This window comes from Glycine max, chromosome 1, assembly GCF_000004515.6.
Source record: "Glycine max cultivar Williams 82 chromosome 1, Glycine_max_v4.0, whole genome shotgun sequence".
NCBI classification, from domain to species: domain Eukaryota; kingdom Viridiplantae; phylum Streptophyta; class Magnoliopsida; order Fabales; family Fabaceae; genus Glycine; species Glycine max.
The window spans coordinates 49,752,680-49,774,155 of NC_016088.4; the positions used below are offsets into that span (position 1 = coordinate 49,752,680).

Genomic DNA, 21,476 nt, shown 5'->3' on the forward strand with positions numbered 1-21,476 from the left:
TTACACATAATTTCTCCCTTTTTGATTTTCCTATACGAATCCTCTTTAAATTTGAATATATTACATTAACACTTCCTTGTTAAGACGTTGTGTTAATAAACCCCCCTTAGGAATGACTTTTTTTTTCATATAATTATTTAATATGAATATCATGTATAATTTTTTCATTTCCAATTTGCTAGTGTACCAAAAGTCACTCTTCAATGAGGGTACGGTGTAGGAAACGAACTGAGGAAGGATAGGTGAAAAGGGCATATCCTATCTATCTCTGCCTGCCATAGCTGATGAGACACCCAATAAGGGAAAAAATTTGCTACTTCCCGTTGTGTCCGGCATGGACATAAAACAAACACAATTTATTGTAAGGATTTGAAATTTGGGCTTTGTCTATGTTCAGTAATGGCTGTTGCTAGGTGCACCTAGCAAAATTGCTGGTGCACCCAGCAATTCAATGAAGTATCCAAAATACCCTTCGTTTAAAAAATAAAAGTAACGTAATTAAAAAAAAAGCTTGTTCTTCCGCGATAGCTTTCTTCTTCCCCTTGCTTCTGCGCTTGTTTCTTCCCCGTGCACCCAGCAATCTCCATTCGTGCTTCTTCTTCCTGTGCGCCCTCATTTCCTTCTCCATTTGAAATTTGGAGAAGAAGTTGTTGTTCGTGTCCTCCATTGAAGTTGGCATCCTCCATTGAAGTTGTTGTTTGTGTCCTCCGCCATCAAGGTTAGTCTTCTAACCTCCTCGTAACTGTTTGAATGACGTAAATGGTTGTAGGAACCTTAGGATAGACGACATTAGTGACCTGTGGTGCTGGAGGTTGAAGACGAAGGTTCTTCTGCGAGAAGAACCTTCTTCCGCGCGTAGGAAAAGGGCTTCTGGGAACTCCCGCGGAAGAAGTGTGAAAGGTTCTTCCACGGATTCCTGCGGAAGAAGCTTCTGCAGGATCTTCCGCGTGATCCAACAGAAGAAGGTTCTGCAGGATTTTTCTCGTGATCCAGCGGAACCTTCTTCCGCAGGCTACATTTTGTTGTCGCGGAAGAACCTGTGGAAGCTTCTTCCGCATGGTACATGTTGGACCTTGTGGCCTCAATAATCTTAAGAGGGATAGGCTTAGAATGCAGAAGAAGCAACAACATAAATAAGATAAGGGAAGAGAGAATGCAAACACAGTTTTATACTGGTTCGGCCACAACCCGTGCCTACGTCCAGTACTCAAGCAACCCACTTGAGATTTCCACTATCTTTGTAAAATCCATTACAAAGTCTGAACCACACAGGGACAACCCATCCCTTGTGTTCAGGAATCCTTTACAACACGAGACTCACAGTCTCTTAACCAATCTCATTGAATAAGAAGAATGGAAGAAGAATTCTCTCTTCAAGAGAAGAATATTACAATAAAGATCATGTAGGAATCCTTATAGATTTTGCAAGTGTTTGGCCAAGGATTTCTTTTGAGAGAGCATTTGACAATGAAGTTCTTTTGGAATCTCTCTCATTGTCTTTTGAGAGGATAAGACATTTTTGCCAAGCAAAACTCTCTTTCTAAAATTCGTGCCCAAGTCACCTATTTATAGGCCTTTGATGACCATTCACAAATCTAATGAAAAGATGTGACTGTTGGCAGATTTTCTGAAAACTTTCCACTGGTAATCGATTACAATGTTTGTGTAATCGATTACACAATTATAATTTGAAGGGTTATGACTTTTGAATTTCAATTTCCAAAGTTTCGTTGCTGGTAATCGATTACAAACATATGGTAATCGATTACATGTTGAAAATTCAAATTCAAAACCTTTTTCAACAGCTATTTCTCAACCCTGTCTTCTGGTAATCGATTACACTTCCTGGTAATCGATTACCAGAGCCTTGCATGTCTTGAAAGCACTTTGTTTTAAGGCAAGGCTTGGTCTTTAGTGAATCTTGAAACAAGGCTTTGTTTGTTGAAGCAATCTTGAATTATTCTTGAAGCAAATGCTTATCATTTGAAGCAGCCTTGTTAGATTCTTCTTTGACATCATCAAAATCATGTATACATACATTCACAATACATTTTCTTCTCGCGGAATATCCTGCGAAAGTTCTTCCGCGGATCATGTTTTGCTGTGTATTTTGTTTTTTTTTTTAGATTATACCTGAATTTGTTCATATTATTAGGTAGTTTGTGTTATTTAGTTGTTATTAAAAATTATGTTTGTATGGAAAATGAAATTATATTTGGTGTGATTTATATATGCATTGGGAAGTAACTATGTGATTTTAGCATAATAATAGCCATCATTTTAAATAAAATATAGTTGAATTATTTTTTTTATCATAAATATTTCACATAATAATAGTCTAAAAAATTTCTTAATTTTTAATTTTAATTAATTCATAAATAAAGATAATCGATAAAATGTAACAATCTAAGCATTTTGATGAGACTCATTTAAGCACCTAATTCATTTAAGCACCTAAGTAGAGTTACTTCATTGAAGAGATTAAGAGCTTATGAAATACTTATATATGAAAGAATAAAAATAAATTATGTGTACAAAGGGAGCTCCATTTAAGCATCAAAAGAAAATACGATAGAGTTACTTCATCATCAAGAGGAATTGAAGACCATCATGGATAGGGCCAATTGCAACATCATGGTTGGTGGATTAGTTGACGATGTTGGGATAGTTTATTCTTTTTGAGATGAAACAACGAGAGAACAATATTTGAGGAAATGATATTTTCTTCTGTTTTATTCATTTATTTATTTAGGATATGAGTAGAAATACCATAGATCCTTGCTTGGGGCAATACAAATATTTTCAGATCTTAGACTATTCAAAACATCTTTTAAATCTAATAAGTTAACCTAGTTATAATAATAATAATAATAATAATATTATTATTATTATAATTATTATTATTATCATTATTATTATTATTATTATTATTGTTGTTATACTATTTGTACTTTGAAACAACATAAACTAAATTGTATTAGTCGTGAAATGATACATTTGGACACAGTGGCATTTCAACCTTACATGCAAATAGAGGTTTGAAAACTTAATTTGAACAAATTAGTAAGAAACATACAAAACATGTGTTTGAACAAATTTGTAATGACAAAGCTTTGTTACCAATTATTTGAATATTTAATTTGACCGAAAAAAATAAATGTTCTTTATGATTTCAAATCATGGTTAGAACATAAGGTTTAGGTCATGCATTAGGAGCTGGTAGAGGTAGAGGCATTAGTGAGGATGCACATGAGGCTGATGTTCCTCGGCGTCGCAGGCCTACTGCTTCAGCACGTAGGCAACGGGTTCGTCTGCGTGAGGGCGTCACTGAGAGACCTGAGGATGTGCCTCAGTTGCATGAGGATGTTCCTCATGTGTCTGATGCCACCCCAGAGATGACAGGCGCCGTCGATGCTGTTCAGACAGAGGGAGTGGCTACTGATGGGAGCTTGGGGTCACCTGCTGCAGATGAGGGATTCCCCGGTGGACCACGTGACCCATCGATTTTGACCGATTTTGCTGAGCATGTCGCACATAGCAGCATCTGGAGTGGACAGGTACGTGGTTTTTAATGTTGACTAATTACATAAAAATTATTTGTAGTTGGATTGTTTTTTATATACACGTTATTATAAATTGTTATTCAATTTAGGAATGACTCGATCTGAAGTTGGTCTCCCACGGTAGAAAAGTAGATAAAATTGGGAGACCAACGCCTGAGATCGAAGGGTTGATTGCTGGCACCGGATTGAGTCCACTGATCAGGTGTTCTGTTATCACCACTGATCCTGGACTCATATCCGCCTTCGTCGAGAGGTGGCATCGTGAGACTAGCACGTTCCACCTGCCAGTAGGCGAGTTGACGATCACGTTGGATGACATGACGTCACTCCTACACCTTCCCATCACTGGCGCGCTGCATAAGTTCGAGCCGCTTATTATTTCAGACGCCATTGGTCTATTGACGGAGCTTCTTGAGGTCAGTCATGAGGAGGCTACATTTGAGACCCGACAGGCTGGTGGGCCTCATGTCTGGTTGGGGTGGCTTCGGGACTTGTATCAGAGCCAGTGCAGGGCCAGACGATGGGTTGTAGCAGCCCGCACGTATCTGCTCCACTTGGTGGGTTGTACTCTTTTCGCCAACAAGAGTTCAACCCATGTACATGTCGTGCCCCTGGAGGCTTTTCAGGGACCTGGCCCAGGCAGGGGGGTTCGCTTGGGGAGCAGCTACATTAGTCCACATGTATGACCATCTGAACGACGTGTCGCATGCCTCTACACGGCAGCTGGACGGTTATATTACACTTCTCTAGGTACGTGTTATCACTGATAATTTAAATTGAAGTAGCATTGAATCTTTTTTTTTGTATTGATGTTGACTATGTGTTTGTAGTATTGGATATACGCGTACTTTCCTACAGTGCATACATCCGTCGTTCATGATGCTTATGATGAGGGGAGCCTACGGGCCTGCAGGTGGCTTACGGGTAAGGCTCATATGACGGGGATCAAGGGAGCCCCGTATCGTAGACGTTTGGATGCCCTGAGTATGACTAACGTGTGCTGGATGCCCGATGGTGAGCACCGGGGAGTCAGGACCTTTGACTTCTTCATTATTGTTTGTAACAATAACTAAAAGAGCAATCAACTTACTGCTAGAGGTACAAACTAAAGGGATTTGCACTCTAACTTCTTTAATTTTCACTTCTCGTGGAACTATACTCCCACTAATTTCACCATTTTCAATGAACCTTACATTTCCACTTTTGACAATTCTTATACTATGATTAGGACAGTAAAACATACACCTCTTTGACTTTTCTGGATAACAAATAAAATATCTACTCATTGTTCTTACATCCAATTTTCTTTTTTGCAGATTATACATCCTTATTTCTGCTTGACAACCCCAAACATACAGGTGCCTTATACTAGGTGTCCTATTCGTCCACAGTTCAAAAAGTGTCTTTGGAACTGCCTTACTAAAAACCCTATCCAACGAATACATGACAGTTTTCAAGACATACATCTACAAAGATACGAGTAAAGTTGAATTGATTAACATACTCCTAACCATATCTATTAAAGTTTTATTTTTTCTTCCTGATACACCATTTTGTTGTGATGCACCATTATGTTGTGCCTTCTTTCTTTTATTTATTTTTTATTTTGTCAAAGTTTTGTTTTACTGTTTTTTTTGTGCCTATCATTATTATCATTTTTATTTATGGATATTATTCTTATTTGAAAATTTTTAATTTAATAATTTAAAAAATTGAATACAAAAAAGTAAAGCAAATAAAATAACAATAAATGGAAAATTAAGACAAATTTAAATTGATAATTTTGATTGCTAAAATTTTATGATTATGTCATGTATAATATTACGTCATTATGAACATGTGATATAACTATTTTATGTTAAAAAATTATAAAAAAAATTACAACTGAACTAAAATTATAGAATAAAAAAACACTAAAAACTAAAATTGATGATAATGTCTTATAAAAGACTTAAAATTGCATAATCATAAAACGAAGAAGAAAAGAAACATAATCAACTGTTATTACATGCAGCCGAAATATTTCACCTCCTCCCAAAAAAAAAGAAAAAGAAAAAAAAAAAAGAAGGCAAAGACACAATGAGTTGAGTAGAGTTGAATTGAAGGATTAATAAACTCTAGAGTCTAGAGTGGTGTTTCTTTGACCATGACCGCGTGAAGAACCAAACCCCGTTTTCTGTGACCCCACAAATATCTCATTCCCGTTGTGCGTTTCTAACCGAACTCACCCCTTTCCTCCGATCACCGGTTAAATGGTTCCGGCCACCGGTGACCGGCATCACCAGCACTTTGATTCCGCCGAGCCCTAACCCTAACCAACCAACCAAGTACTCTTTTCAGATTCATGGATCCTCCTGATTCTCACTCGCAGTCCCAGGAACAGGAAGCGCCCAAGAAGAACGACGTCGTTTTTCTCATACTGCGATGGGTTCTCGCTATTTTGTTCCCTTTCCTCTTCTTTCTGTCGATTCCCTTTCTGCTTGGCTTGCTGGTTCTCATGTTCGCCGATTTCTCCATCCCCAACCCCATTTCTCTCCCCTCACAGTGCAAAATTGTATCCACCGGTTAGTTTCATCCTCAATGAATTCGGTTGGCGTTTTTTTTTTTTTTTTGCTTTTTGGAATTTCAACTTAGGGAAAAGTAGAATCAAGTAGAGGGAGTTGATTATGTGCTTCATTTGGCAAGTTTAACTTAGTTACTTTAGCTGCTCACACTGCTTGATTACTTAATTTTCAGTTCAAAATGGTCATATTGATCTCTAAAATGTAATGAGAACTGCGAAATGCTAGTCTGCTTTGCACAAAGCATATAATTAGTGTACTATTTTTGCTCACAACAGATGTGTATTTATTTAGTAAGAAACCCGGAACTATGTTAGGTGTTTTTACTGTTGAATTTTTTGTTGCGGTGAATGTTAATGGCTGAATGTTTATACTTTTGAGGTCTCCAAACTGCTAGAATTTGAAATTTTGATAGCTTCAAAAACTCTCTATTCTGGTATCATTGAATAATATTCAGTCCATGTTGAGTTTGTCCAGTAGAAAAGTAGTTTTTATCGTTTCTTTTATCATGATAGCAAAAATGTATTTGTATATTAATATTAATGTTAATTAATTTTGAAAAGCATGTAAATTGTCTATACACTCCATAATGATTGATTTGATTTATTTTTTTCCATTTTGATCTTTGTTTAATTGATAATAGTCGTTTACTTCTAAGTTAAGAAGTTTTGAGTCGAATTGAAGGTGTTATTGCTTATATTACTCGCACTAAACTGTATGTTATCATTTTTATTACAGGTGTTGATATTAGGTCATCTAAGATATGTGAACTTGGATTGTTAAATTATAAAGCAAAGGATGTGTTTCATCATTTTGAAAGAAGCAAATTTCGCTGCCGCTATGATTACTATTGGGCTTCAGTATTCAAGGTTATTATAACTTGTTGCCATTTTTATTATCTTTTTTAGTAAAAGCAGATATTATATTTGCTAGAAGAATAAGAATGAAAATAAGCTTTTCTCCCTAACAATGACTATGAAAAGGAAAATGGTGTTAACAAACAAGTTCATTAGTGCAGTGAAGCTCTCCAGTTCCTCTGCATATCAACAAGGGTGATTGCCTTAAAGAAGCCATAGTCAGATCACCTGGTAAGGACAGAGAGAAACCCTTAGAAATTCAATCGTTCCCCTCCATCCGAATATACTAAAGAGCTGCACACATGTCTTACTGTCTTAAACATTTCCCTCATTTGCTCCTTGCACCCTCTCTAAAATTAATCAATAAAAAATGCTCCAAAGTCAAAGGATACATCCAACATTCATCAATAATTCAGAACTATGTATAGAGGATTGGGCTGTATTTCCGAGCTAGAACCTCACAAAACTTTACTGGTAATCAGTGGTAAGAGTTTTATGTGGTTTGTTAACCTGTGGCTAACTGTTAGTGTTAGTCCTTTTAAGTGTTTAGGTGTTAGTTATTAACTAATTCTCACTAAGTAATGTCATTTCTGATCTTTCTTGCCCTACATGCTCATCTCTTTAGTTTTAGAAAACATACACAGTTTCCTCTTGTCCAAGTGCCATATATCTAAATATAGAACATGCTAGCATATTTGACGACCAATTCATTGTGCATGGGTGTGCACACAGCTCATGTGTGGTCTATCCTTTAATGATTATGATGACTAGAGAGTTAGGTAATTCTTTTGGGTAGCTGTAAATAATTTGTGTTTACACTGTTTCAGGTGGAATATAAAGATCATTTTTCTGGTCAGACACAAGTTGCATTTGCTGAGGCCCCCAATGAGGCCCTTCCTCTTTATTGCAGGCCTAATTTTGGTGCTGCATGGTTTACACAATATAAATTTAAGGTGGGGGTCTCAACTTGTGGCCTTTGATACTATTTTATCAAGCTGAACCTCTTTGATTGAGTGTAAATTTCATAATGATGTCACAGTATAAAAGTTGCAATTTTTACCAGTTATATTTGTGTCATTTTTTGTTTTCTCTTTCTCCTTTGTTAGGTCAATGAGAGTTATGATTGCTGGTACACATCTGGCAATTCCAAAGTTCATTTACATCAAGATAATCTTTTTGGCTGTGATGCCCACGAGCAGTCTACTCTTGAGAAGAGTAGACAGTATTCTACCATGTAAGTACTCTACTATTTTCATAACCTACCAAAAATTTGATTGTGTACTTGACTATTTGCTATAAGATCATACGTTATATTACTAAATTAAAATGGGACTGTAGAATTAAAACTCTTAATCTTACATTTGTAGGCTTAACATTTTCAAGACTTAACACTCTGTATCTCTGTTCAACTTTTAGTTAGTTCTTTGATAGATGCCAAAGAAATAATATAATGTGTATACCGTAATGCAAATCCTAGGCCTGTATCAAGGTGATAACGGGTTCTGAATGCTAAAGAAAATGAAAGAACAAAGTGGTCTAGGTAGGCAATTTGAGAGTGCCCACTATTTCCCGAAAGTCAACTAATTGCCACCTTCCTCTCACCATCCCACTGTTGTGTTGTATAGCCTCCATAACAGAATTCTCAAACTCCCCATCTTACTTGGTGGCAGCTCAGTAGTTAGTTACGTCGGAATTGATATTGCATTCTCTCTCTCTATTAGCTATGATTTCCTACGGTAACCCCCCTTTTACCCTTTTGTACATACACCCAAGTTACTCTCTGGGTCCTACCATTGTTTTTTAATGTAAACACTTAAAGTGACAAACAAAAAAGACCCACACCGTTGATGTAGTTCTTTGTGGCCACTTGAAAGTGTGACCAGGTTTGTTTATTTGAAGATGGAAAATAAACTTGGGCATAGGTTGGTGGGGATTTAGATCAAAAACTCAAATTCATAGGTTCAACCAATCAATTCATGATAACAACTCCTTGATATACCCAAAAAAAAAACAGCGATGAATCTTTTTTCCCCCAATCAATCTTTTGGTCCATGTATAAAATTGGTAGTTGGCATTTTTGTTCAAAAGGTTTATGAACAAAGAATTAGATCTTTCTAGATAGGAAGTGGTGAGATAGAGTCATTTCTCATGGTAAGCGTATCTTTTTGAAGAAAAATATGATAAGCCCTTCTGATCCTTACAAGTCAGTGATGTTGATTTTGTATTCAATGAAAGGTATTGAAAGCTATTTCTATCAACGTTAATATGTGCTATTGAAAGCTGGGCAATATGCTATTTGTTTTCTGAGTCATTATATCCTATCCATTAAACAAACCTTGTGGGAAACAAGTCTCGAATGAGTGGTGAATTTGATTTGAGATAGTCCTAGGTGGTCATAGCTCCCCAATCTTGTCATCCTGAAAGAGCCAGTGCCCAGTGCTGTCATTGCTTCCATGACAGTAAAGTATTGCCGACCTAAATTTATAAATTGTTCATAGTGATTTTTTCTATTGACATATTTATTATATCTGAGTAGCATATCATATAAAATATAAATGTGTAGTTTAATTATAAATACTGTATTTTTATCAAACAATTATTTATATCATGTATTGATATCCTATCAGGGCCATGGAGATGGCAATTTCCTGGCTTTCGAGTAGAGGAAGGACCAAGCATTGGAGATGGGAAACTTTAGCTGGAGTTGTAACTGGGTTCTTAACTTCATTGATCTCCATAACCTTTATTAGGTTCCTACAACTATTTCTATCTTCGCTACATCAATCTTTCACAACATGGATATTTTCTTGGCGAGTCAATGCTGTTCTCATCAGGCGCGCTTGTTTTCTTTTGGCATACTTATCTTTTGTGGCTTGGTTAGTTATAGAATATGGGAAGAGGCTTGGTCTCATGGATATATTCAGATTCCCTAAATCATAGCACTGGTTTTTGTGAAGAGCAAGGTACTTTTCGTTGAATCCCCATGTAATGTTATAACTGCAACAGGTGATATTCTTGTCCCATGATAAATGGGTGTCGGCACCGTGTAAGGAAATCATGTATAGTTCGAAGAGAGGAAAGGGAGAGGGGGGATTAAAAACTGCATAATAATTTAAAGTAAATGGACTCAGTTACTATTAGAGGGAAACAATGTTAAACTCTTAGTTAAAATAGTAAGTTCGGGAGCAGTGGTTTATATAGTTGTATCACATATGTCCACTTTAGTATATGTTTGAGTGCTGGTGAGTCACCTACGCACTTGAATTAAAGATGTTGTAAAAGTCATTACAGTTGCATTTGGTTTGTTGGAATGGTTTTACTGGACATGATAATGAAATGAAATTGCCATTTATTTTCCATGTTTGATTTGATTGCCATCAATATCAAGGAAGGACTATTTTGAAAGGGAAAATGTAATTAAACTTTTAGTATTTGAACCATGCTCCCCAAATCTACATATGTGCACATTAATCTTTAATGTTTATTAACAGTGTAAAATGAATCTGAATCTTTTACTGCAAAAATTGTTAAATTTAATGAATAAACTCACATGACATGTACTTGACTAATCTAAAACTGCAATAGTTTAAAGTAAATGAACTTAGTTACTATTAAAGGAAAAATTGTTAAGCTCCTCAGGAGTAGTGGTTTACATAGTTTTTTTGGACAAATTTCTTTCAAAAAGGTGAAAAAAAATTTAAAAAAATATGAAATAATTTTTTTCCCGTTAAACTTTCGCATAAATTAATTTGTAAAATTTCTCTCTGATAATTTATTTAAAAGATGATTTTAATTTATGCATAAATTAATTTAAACTTATAGCAATTTTTTTTTTCTTTTTTCTCTTAGAAATATTTATAGATAAACTTATTTAAATAGGTTCATAGTTGTGTTACACATGTCCACTTTTGTATTTGTTTGAATTGTCTAGATTCTCTAAAGTAGAATGATGTAATATTTGGTAAAGTAAGAATATCTAAAATAGAACCTACTACACTTGATCAATTCTTTACATACACCCATATTATTTTCATTTCATTTAAGCGAAACAAAACTCTAATTAATAGAAAAAAATAGAACTCCAAAATTTATCTCAATTGTTATAATATAATTAATTTATATTATAAGAATGGAAAATATTAAATTTTTTTAATCTTTCTATTTTTTTAAAGAAAAAAACTAAAGAAAATTGAGTATTTTAAATTTATTGTATTTGAGGAAAATACAAATGAAAATTTTTAAATTTAAAAGATATTTGAGGTGAAATAGGTTTTCTTAATATAATAATATAAATTTAAATATAAAAAATATGTATTTTATGTTCTAATTTTATTATTTTAATAATTATTTGTAAATATTTTATTAAAACTAATTAATGTCGTTTGAATACACAATCAATGTACTTACGAACACCCAGAGCAGGAACTCGTAAATATATATAACAAGAGTAGGAGTTCGTAAACCATGAAATATTGTAACAACATCTTTTATGTGCTTTGCCTCCAAACAACGATAGTTAGATATATCAAAATATTCACATTCCATCTATTTTATACAAAATTGAGATGAAGTTAGAGTTATACTCATTTTTTTTTTCATAATTAGAGTTCTATTTTACTCAAATGGAATGGAAATAATATGGATGTATATAAGGAAAATCAAATGAATCAAGTGTAGTAGGTTCTATTGTTTAAGTATTATAAGGATCAATAATCTTTTAACTTTACCAAATACTACACCAATTCACTTTAGAGGATCTGCAATCATGTTTGAAGTGCTGGTGTGAGTCACTTATGCAATTGCATTAAAGATGTTCTAAAAGTCATTACTGTTGTTGGAATGGTTTTAGTGGACACCACTCAACTTCAGTTGGCAAATGGACTCCCACCCTCCTCTCATTTGTAGTTTCTCGCCAAAGAAAACATCTACTGATTTTGTCCAAGCATTTGGTTTGTTGGAATGGTTTTACTGGACATGATAATGAAATGAAATTTCCATTTATTTTCCATGTTTAATGTGATTGCCATCAAGGAAGGACTATTTTGAAAGGGAAAATGTAATTAAACTTTTAAAATTTGGGCCATGTTTAAATCGATCCCCAAATCTAAATATGTGCAAATTAATCTTCAATGTTTATAAATGGTGTAAAATGAATCTTATACTAAAATAATGTTAACTTTAATGTATCAAGTACTGATAAAAGGAATTAATGTATCAAGTCACATGGCATATGCATGTACCCGACTAATCTAATGATAAACACGCCTTTTTCTATTACATAGACATAGGATCTTTTCAATTACAAAAAAAAATGCAACGATCTGTTCATTCTTCAAATGCTTCCATGGTGCAAATAGTATCTGGATTACACTTATTTAAGAGTTTGTTTATTAAGTTATGTAAAATGATCTTGAAGATTGAAAGCGTATATAAAGTGGTTCACCGTATTGACAACTTTCGATGTTTATGATATTTTCAACATCTTTTTATTTTTTTATCTTTTAGAATATTCATGAACCTTATGAGATTCAGCGTAATTAGAGATAGGATTTGACATATCATTTCAATTAATTGTTTGACTAATTGATTCATTGAGAAAGGTCAAACTGGTAATTTGACTCTAAATAAGTTAAATTTGACGGGGAAAACTGAGAGATATCTTTATATAACACCTAATTGTCAAATTGGAAAGTTATAATTTTCCATCAAAAGATAGCTTTATATTTAACAAAAGCTGTTTCATTTTTGGATAATTATTTATATCAATAGGAAAACACTTTAAAAGCTATTTCATTTGACTTTACCTTTGTAGCAAAATTGATGCACACTTAGTGAACTTAGGCTTTGTAAAAAGTCCAAGTGAATTTACCCTTTATGTTAAAAAAGTTGATAATGGCATACTTATGGTATCTCTTTATGTTGATGATCTAGGAAGTCATAATGAGCTTATTGGTAAGTTCAAAGAAAGAATAAAAGATGCCTTTGAAATAACAGACCTTGGAAAGATGACATTCTTTCTTAGTATGCAGGTGCAACAAAAGCATAATGAGATATTTGTGTATCGACAAAAATATGCGAAAAAAGTCCTTAGGAAGTTCAACATGGAAGAGTGCAAACCAACTGCAACTCCAATGAATCAAAAGGAAATTTTTTGCAAAGAAGATGAAGCTGAAAGGGTTGATGAAAGGTTGTACAAAAGCTTAATAGGGTGTTTGATGTATTTGACAACAACCAGGCCAGATATTATGTATGTTGTGAGTTTACTATCAAGGTACATGCACTGTGCTAGTAAAATTCACTTTCAAGCTGCAAAAAAAATCCTTAGATATGTTAAAGGCACAATTGATTATGGAATAAGATTCAGTCAAGTTAAAAGTTTCAATCCTCTTGGTTATTATGATAGTGATTGGGCAGGATGTGTTGATGATATGAGGAGCACTTCAGGTTATTGCTTTACTTTAGGTTCTGGTATGTTTTCATGTTGTTTTAAAAAACAAGAAGTTATAGCTCAATCAACAGCATAAACAGAGTATATAGATGTTGCTGTTGTGGTAAACCAAGCTCTTTGGATAAGAAAGCTCATGATAGACTTGCACACAGAACCAACAGAAAGCACACAGATATTTTTTGACAACCAAATTGTAATTTCAATTGCATATGATCCAATGTTCCATGGCAAAACAAAACACTTCAAGATCAAGTTTTTCTTTCTAAGAGAAGTTCAGAAGGATGGAGGAGTGCAACTTGTCACTACTAGAAAATACGCTTTTAACATCGGTTATTAAGAACTTTCAACATTGGTTATTAACTGATGTTGAAACTACCAACGTTAATTTATCAACATTAACATCAGTTGTTTAAAAAATGATGTCATTGTAGCAAAAAACAACATCGGTTTTTTGAATAACCAATGTCGTTTTATTCTTACCAACATTGGTTTTTTGAAAAATCAATGTTGTCAGTAAACAACAACATCGATTTTCCTAAAAATTGATGTTGGTAAGAAGAAAATAACGTCGATTTTCCTAAAAATCGATGTTGTTTTATGATTTAATTTTAAATACCATATTTGTTTTTTAATTAGCAATCTGTAGTAATTAATTCAGATCACAACTTATCGTCTAAAGTTGTATAAAAACGCATAAATCAACCATGCACCAAAAGTTATAAACAAAGTATATCAATATATCATGCACCAAGGGTAGTTATAAACATTTCTAAACAAAATAACATATTATAAACAAAAATTTACAAATTGATAATATATTAGAGTAGTAATGTACTTTAGTTACAAACAAAGGCAGAATAAAACAAAGTTAAAAGTTGCATCTAGGAACTCAAATATAATTTGAGTTCGAGGAAGCAAATTATGTGTTTGTGGAAAAATCCTCCATCCATTTCCAATTTTTGCGGTCTTTCTATGATGATTATAAACTATTCTACACTCCATCCCTTCCAAGTTCAGATGAGTGAATCTTGCAGCTTTCATAAATGAGTATATGGTACTCGACACATCCTGAAATGCAAAAGAATTTGACATACAGAGAGGAGTGCTTAATTACTCATCAAATTGCTGCAAGTCACTTTGTACTTAGTGAGTAGGACTTTAAAAGTGATTGAGTTAGGAACTTGGTAGTACAAGGAGTGTCATTTAGGAAAAACTTTTGGTTCAGAGTTGCTTTTGAAGATGGTGAGAAGGAAAACACTCTGTCCGTAGTGGGTCAAGTTGACCTGATGATTTCCAGTGAGCCCATAGAACTCTCTAAGTTTCGTCCATCCAGCAAGTAGAGTTGGGCTCACCAAATCTTAGTTATATGTGATAGAGTGCATGTTGCCACTAGAGTGTAGCAGATGTCACATAGGGTCTAGTTCATCTTTCCATCTTATAGCAAATGACCTACTCACTTCATCGTAAAGCTACATTTAACAAACAAATTAATATAAGCAAAAGTAATGTTATATATCAAGTCATGTTTATTTTAGAATAGTCTTGAAATAATTTCTAACCTGATCAATAACATGAACAATGTTGAACATTTCATCTGATTCTTTGTTAATCTTCATCATTATGTTAGCCATTTCCTTCCAGTTTTGTTGATGTTCATCCATGGTTTCTAAACTCCATTTACAATATAAAATGACATTAATATGCATGATACATTTGAGATACCAATATGATATTCCTATTTTGGGTGCCTAAGGTTGTGACAAAATTCTCACACTAGCACAAAGTCCCATTAACAAGCACATACATACAAAACCATGCAAACCAAAAACAAAACTGTGCAACCAAAGCCTATTTTCTAGCAGTGTGTACATGAAGCTACTACCATATACATGACCCAGAAGGCCACAACTATATACAACAGGATGCACTACCATAGCTTAAAAACACATGTGTAATTTAACTTCCATGGTAATAACCACAAATCAAGCAAAAATAAAAAACAAACAACAATACTACCATAGCTTACGAATACAAACTTCATTAGAGAATCACAATAACAATAACACTAACATTTACACCATTATCAATTTTAGAGAACACATTTTCAGACATAAAGCAAACACATTGTGATGTCGTCACCGCCTTACCCGCGCTTCGTCTTCTCAAAACCAAATAAGACTTATTTGTCGCGAGGTATGGAGAAGATAAAACACGACTAAGGTGGTGACAACAGAATGTTGGAATGTGAGGAAGATGAGGCGCAAGGAAGAGGATGTGTTGACGAACTTACCTGCTAACAGAGCAAACGCGACAGAGAGGTGAAGAGGCATGAGGAGGCACGAGGAGGAGAGACGGCAAGGAGGCGAGCAGACAAGAATGCGAGGAAGAGTGCGTGCGAGAGAAAATATAGCTCGTAGAGGCACTTCAAATATTTTTAAATGTAGGTTTTAACATCAATTTTTACTAAAAACCAATGTTAACTAAGTGATGTTAACGTATCATTTATTAACATTAGCATCACATAGTTAATATCGATTTTTAGTAAAAACCAATGTTAACTCAGTCATTTTAACATCGATTTTTCAGAAAACCAATGTTAATGAAGTCACATTATTTACAATTTTGCTACCGCATTTTTGTTAACATCGGTTTTATCAAAAACCGATGTTAAGGTAACGATATTAAATGTATATTTTGTATTAGTGTGTTCATTGTAGAACAGAATATCAGAATGCTGACATTCTAACAAAGGCGCTTCCTAAAAACAGATTTTGAGTTCTTGAGGAAAAGACTTGGAATATGCAGCTTCAGTGTCAAGGAGGAATGTTGATTGCAATGACCTGTGAAGCTGCCAAATCACCTTTTTAAGTTTCCTAATTTGTAGGAAATAAAGAGTCAAATAATTTGCTAGAATTAGAATATTTGATTCTCTTTTTTTTTGCATCTATTTTGCCAATCAATAACAGATTTTATGGGATTTTGGTTTTCTTATTGTTGCATAAATGCACATTATGCTATTCAATAAAAATACAGTCTTCTACAGTTCAATATCTTTCTTTTGTTCTTTCTACAACCCTATACATCTTTCTAAATAACCAACACATATTATCAATTATGCTAACTATCTTATGGATGAGGCAAAGTAGTAAAAAACCATCTTTGGATTCACCAACAATAAACCAAATGTCTAAAGTTTCATACCAGAGCCTACACAACGGAACTGATGGGTTCTCAAATTCAAACTTGATAGGGTCTGGCAATTTTAGCTCTGTCTATAAAGGAACTTTCGAGTTAGAAGACAAAGTTGTTGCCATAAAGGTCCTAAACCTTAGAATAAAAAGGAACTCACAAGAGTTTCATTGCTGAATGTGATGCACTTAAAAATATTAAACATCGAAATCTTGTTCAGATTTTGACATGTTGTTCCAACATAGATTACAAAGGTCAACAATTTAAAGCTCTAATTTTTGAGTGCATGAAAAATGGAAGCTTAGAGCAATGGTTGCATCCTATGACACTAAGTGCAGAGCAACTGAGAACATTGAACCTTGATTGAAGATTAAATATCATGATTGATGTTTCTTCTGCATTACACTATCTTCATCATGAATGTGAGCAATCAATCATTCATTGTGATTTAAAATCATGCAATGTCCTTCTTGATGATGACATGACTGCTCATGTGAGTGATTTTGCCATAGCAAGACTTCTCTCAACCATCAATGGGTCCACTTCTAAGCAAACAAGTACACTTGGAATAAAGGGATTGTTGGCTATGCTCCTCAAGGTATGTTCATAAGTTTTGAATCATTAGTGTTTAATTGAGTTCTCATATTTTTTGGTGTCAACTTGTTATTTATTAGTATTGTGTATTGACAGTTTATTGGCTATGCTAAACTCTTGAATAAGTATGTCTTTGAATTCATTCCCCTTTCTTTTAATGAAAACTTGATATTTACTAAGAACAAAGTATTGACAATTTTTGCTTTGTTTGAGTATGGATGACGGATTCTACCGTACGAAAGTGAATAACTGAAAGCAAACATTTATTGTTTGATTCTTTTTAATTTTCATCTAGCTCAACTTTTTTTTACATTTTTGCTTTTCTTTTTTCTCTTTTTATGCTTATCTTTCCTTAATTACCCCTTTCTTCTACTTTCTTCTTCTTTGATCCAGGCCTTGGGGTCGGTAGCCTCCGCCATGGCTTGCCAAGCCTCCATGGGCCAACTCTCCACCTCGAATGCCGTCGCATCGAAGGTCTTGTTGTTGTTGTTCTTTTGTTTGCCGACGGCGGCTGCCACCTTGAACCAACTGCTGTGGGGATTTGTGGAGAGGGAACGAAGGGTGCAAAGAAAAGAGGGATTGAGGAAGTTGGTGTTGAGCATAAATAGATGTGATAAACGGAATGCATCCATTTTACCAGAAAGAACATTGGGTTTAGTCTCAAAATATTTAATTTTTAATTGTATGGTTGTACTTGTTTGGAGATGGGAGAAGAAGTACCATGAAGAAGTAGAGGGGAGGAGAGAAAGAGAAAAGAAAAGGATAAAATTGGAAAAGTAACATAAAAATACAAAAAATAAAAGCAAAAAAAAAACAAAAAGTAATAACCATAAGTTGACTATTTAAATATTTACTTTTGTACCCTGCCAAAGTTTTTCACTTTCGTACCGTATGGAGTGGGTTCTGAGGTGTCTATGAATGACAATGTTTATAGTTTCAGGATTCTTATGTTGGAGTTGCTTACGGGAAGAAGACCCACTAGTGAAATCTTTGAAGATGGTCAAAATATGCATCACTTTGTGGAAAATTCATTTCCTGATCGTCTTTTACTTTGGACCCATCACTTGTACCAAAACAAGGAAAAGCAACAATAGAAGAGGAAAACAGTAAGAATCCTATTCCAAGTGTTGGAAAGTGCTTAGTTTTACTCTTTAGTATTGGACTTGCTTGTTTAGTAGAATCACCAAAGGAAAGAATGAATATGATGGATGTCAATCAGAAAAGCCTTTCTTGTAGGTAAGATAAATGGAAAATGACTTATTTCTCGGCATATATATTATTACTAGAGAACAAACTAGATGTGTTGTTAAATTATTGACATGTAAAACTTTTCTAATATACATTTTGGCTGATGTAGTTATGTTTGCTTGTGTAAGTGATAATGTTCAGTTAAGTAGATATAGATTTGGTCTGATTTTGGACAGATTTGTACTCCAAATGATAGTGGGCACATGTCTTTTGCTGATAGCATGTATGAGTATAATGTTGGGCTGTAATTCCGCATGTACTTTCACTTAAATATGAATCAAAGTATGGAGAACAGTAAGATTATGCAGTAAAAACGAAAATTGTTTTGTTTCTCTTCTCTACTTCTCTCTTTTCAGGTTATGGTTTTGTTTTATGGTTATGTTTTTAAGTCGTGCTCTTCTAACAGCGTCACCCTGCTGCTTCTGTCAAATTTTAATAGCAGTTTCGTTTATAATAATACTCTTTTTGTCTTTTATAATTTTCCGAATTATTTCATACATATTAGTTTTGCTTTTCAAACATAACAAAATAATAAAATTGAGATTTGTAGATGCATAATTGCATATGCTGCTGGATTCGGCTCTCACCTGATCGATTGCTTGTGTAGTTACAATTTCATTTTCTTCCATTTTGCTATGTATTTCAAAATTCCAAAACTACAAAGCTACTCGGCTTCTCGAATTTCAGGTGGTGATACTTGAATGATCAAAGCTGAATCAATTGCCACAGTTATCACAGTAACTGATGTGTATGTTGTATGGTGTACTTTAGAAGAGTTAATCCTTGGGGTGTGGAACTGTTTAATAATTTTACCTCAATTATATACTCATATGAATGCATCAATAAGTAACATATATCATATGCTTAATGAATGTAGTACTTCATCTCTGTGGGAGGGCTTATTATACTTCCTTTATTTTTATTTCCCATGATTTTCCAAATTTTAATGAAGAGCATCAAAATACTTTCAAAGTAAATCCATGTTCACCATACTAAATATGATGTGGTGGTTCTAGTGATTATGAAAATCAAGTGAAGGTTCTCGTATTGGGTACCGATTCTTGGATAAGGATTCAGGAGTTTCCTTCCATGTTCCTTTTTGGGGAGATTAGTCGGTTAATTAATTGGTTAGCCTCTGCTGCTTTAGGTTCTCAGGTTATGGTTTCTCTTGATTTGCTGAAGGAGTCTTATGACGAGGTTTTGCAGCCTGGACACAGAGGATTGGCTGTGGTTGCTCTTTATCCCCACAGTACGTACACGGTCACATGTCCCTTGCTGCGCTTCTCCACACAAGGTAACATGCATATATACAGATTGCTACTTTTACTAACGTCAATATGCTATAAAATAGGAGAAGGAAATGTTTTTTTCTCTATAGAAGGAAATTGTAAAGAAGTGTTACCCACAAAATTCTTTAAGTTTATCTTCATCTGAAGCATGAAAGCCAAAAAGAATGACGTGAAGGATTCTGATGCTGTTTACGTTAATAGAATTTATTTTATATTTTACGGAAAAAGCTTAAAGATTAAAAATCAGTTAAATCAAATTTCTTATATTATAAATTTAATATTTGTGTCACACAAATTAAGTTATTTATTTTTAACTATTGTATTCACTACTTTAACAGGTCTCTTCGCTAATCTTACCCGTGTAGGAAAAACATACTCGGTTAGTAGAATTATTTGCACCTACTTGCCCCCAAAGGTAACAGTAAACAAATTACTAATATTAGCAGGTCTCTTGGCACCTATTTTACATATTTTTTGGTATATATGTATTTGATTTAGGAAAGAAAATTCTTTAGTTGGTGTGAATAAATTTAAGTAATCACTCTTATATTAGATATTGAGTAATTATTCTTATCTCTAATATTAACTATCCACTCTTATATGCTTTATTTTTTATTTTTTTAGGTATTACGATTATACTTAATTTGAACCGTGATAACAAACAAGCAGTGAGTAAATGATTAATTCTGAAGAGATTAGAAATTTTTTTTAAAGACTTTGAAAATAAAGTTCAAAAGAGAGAACAAAGAAGTTACAAGATAAGTGTGGAGATATTTTTTTGCATTATATATATATATAATCTTATGTTCTTCTTCTTCATGTTATTTTATAGAACTTTTCTTTATACATTAGTTTTTTTTTAAATAAGCAAAGAACTCACTATATATAAAGGGAGCACAAGTAATGTCATAGTATAGTGTCCCACTCTGGTTAGATGAAACCACATAATATAATACAAGGTTGAAGTTCAATCCACTGGAACCTTAATATATACAAGGACCATGACACCATCTACCCCAACATGCATATAAATGAGAAAAACATATATAAAACGCAGAATTTAATTAAATCAATTTTATTCAATAAAATCATAAGTAAATTCACGAGAGTAAAAGGTCCACATTCGTTTTATTGTTATAAAAAAAATTTCTCATAAACATTTCTGCCTCAAAACAAAGTTGTTCAAGTTCACAAAAAAACTCAAGTTAAGCAACAAAATCAAATAAAGTAAAATGACATGTTTGAAACATCATGCAATTAAAACAGAAACTCATATCCCAATGTCACATCATATGAGAACATTGTGTCCCGCGTCTTCCAGCGCAAGGTTCCTTAAAGCAATTCACCTAGCCATCTGTTCCTATGTTCGAGATCATCATAGGATCCAAATGCAAAAAACACATGGGGGGTGAGTTATCACATTTCTAAACAGATAGAGATAAATGAAGGCACATATATATAGTTTAAGTATCACAAGCTCAACTTAACACAATTCGCATTATTTTACCACTCATTGCATAACATCACTTGTCCTAAGGATTTAATCACAAAATCACATTTCACACCTTCACATTAATTACGTGTTTAGAACAACACATCTCAAGTACAACTAAACATTTCATACTCACACAATTCATTATCCACCATCACGTAGTAAGTCACAATGATCATTACATATATGTTTTGCAACAAATACATTAAGACTCAATCCTATATGTAATGTAGTA

The 21,476-nt window shown here is 33.8% G+C and overlaps 2 protein-coding genes across 2 annotated transcripts; both read left to right on the forward strand.

Moving 5' to 3' along the window:
• Nucleotides 1–399: 399 nt before the first annotated feature.
• Nucleotides 400–4,935, forward strand: LOC102668039 (protein MAIN-LIKE 2-like). Its single transcript, XM_006574210.1, has 6 exons — nt 400–413; nt 770–1,059; nt 3,202–3,557; nt 3,671–4,243; nt 4,394–4,577; nt 4,880–4,935. Exons 1-6 carry the CDS (start codon nt 400–402, stop codon nt 4,933–4,935), a joined length of 1,473 nt encoding a protein of 490 aa, XP_006574273.1.
• Nucleotides 4,936–5,705: 770 nt separating this feature from the next.
• LOC100811221 (uncharacterized) lies at nt 5,706–10,338 on the forward strand. The gene is given in 5 exon segments (NM_001254474.2): nt 5,706–6,127; nt 6,863–6,993; nt 7,809–7,934; nt 8,088–8,215; nt 9,609–10,338. Coding segments are annotated over 5 exon segments (918 nt in total). The 5' UTR covers nt 5,706–5,907; the 3' UTR covers nt 9,922–10,338.
• Nucleotides 10,339–21,476: the final 11,138 nt, after the last annotated feature.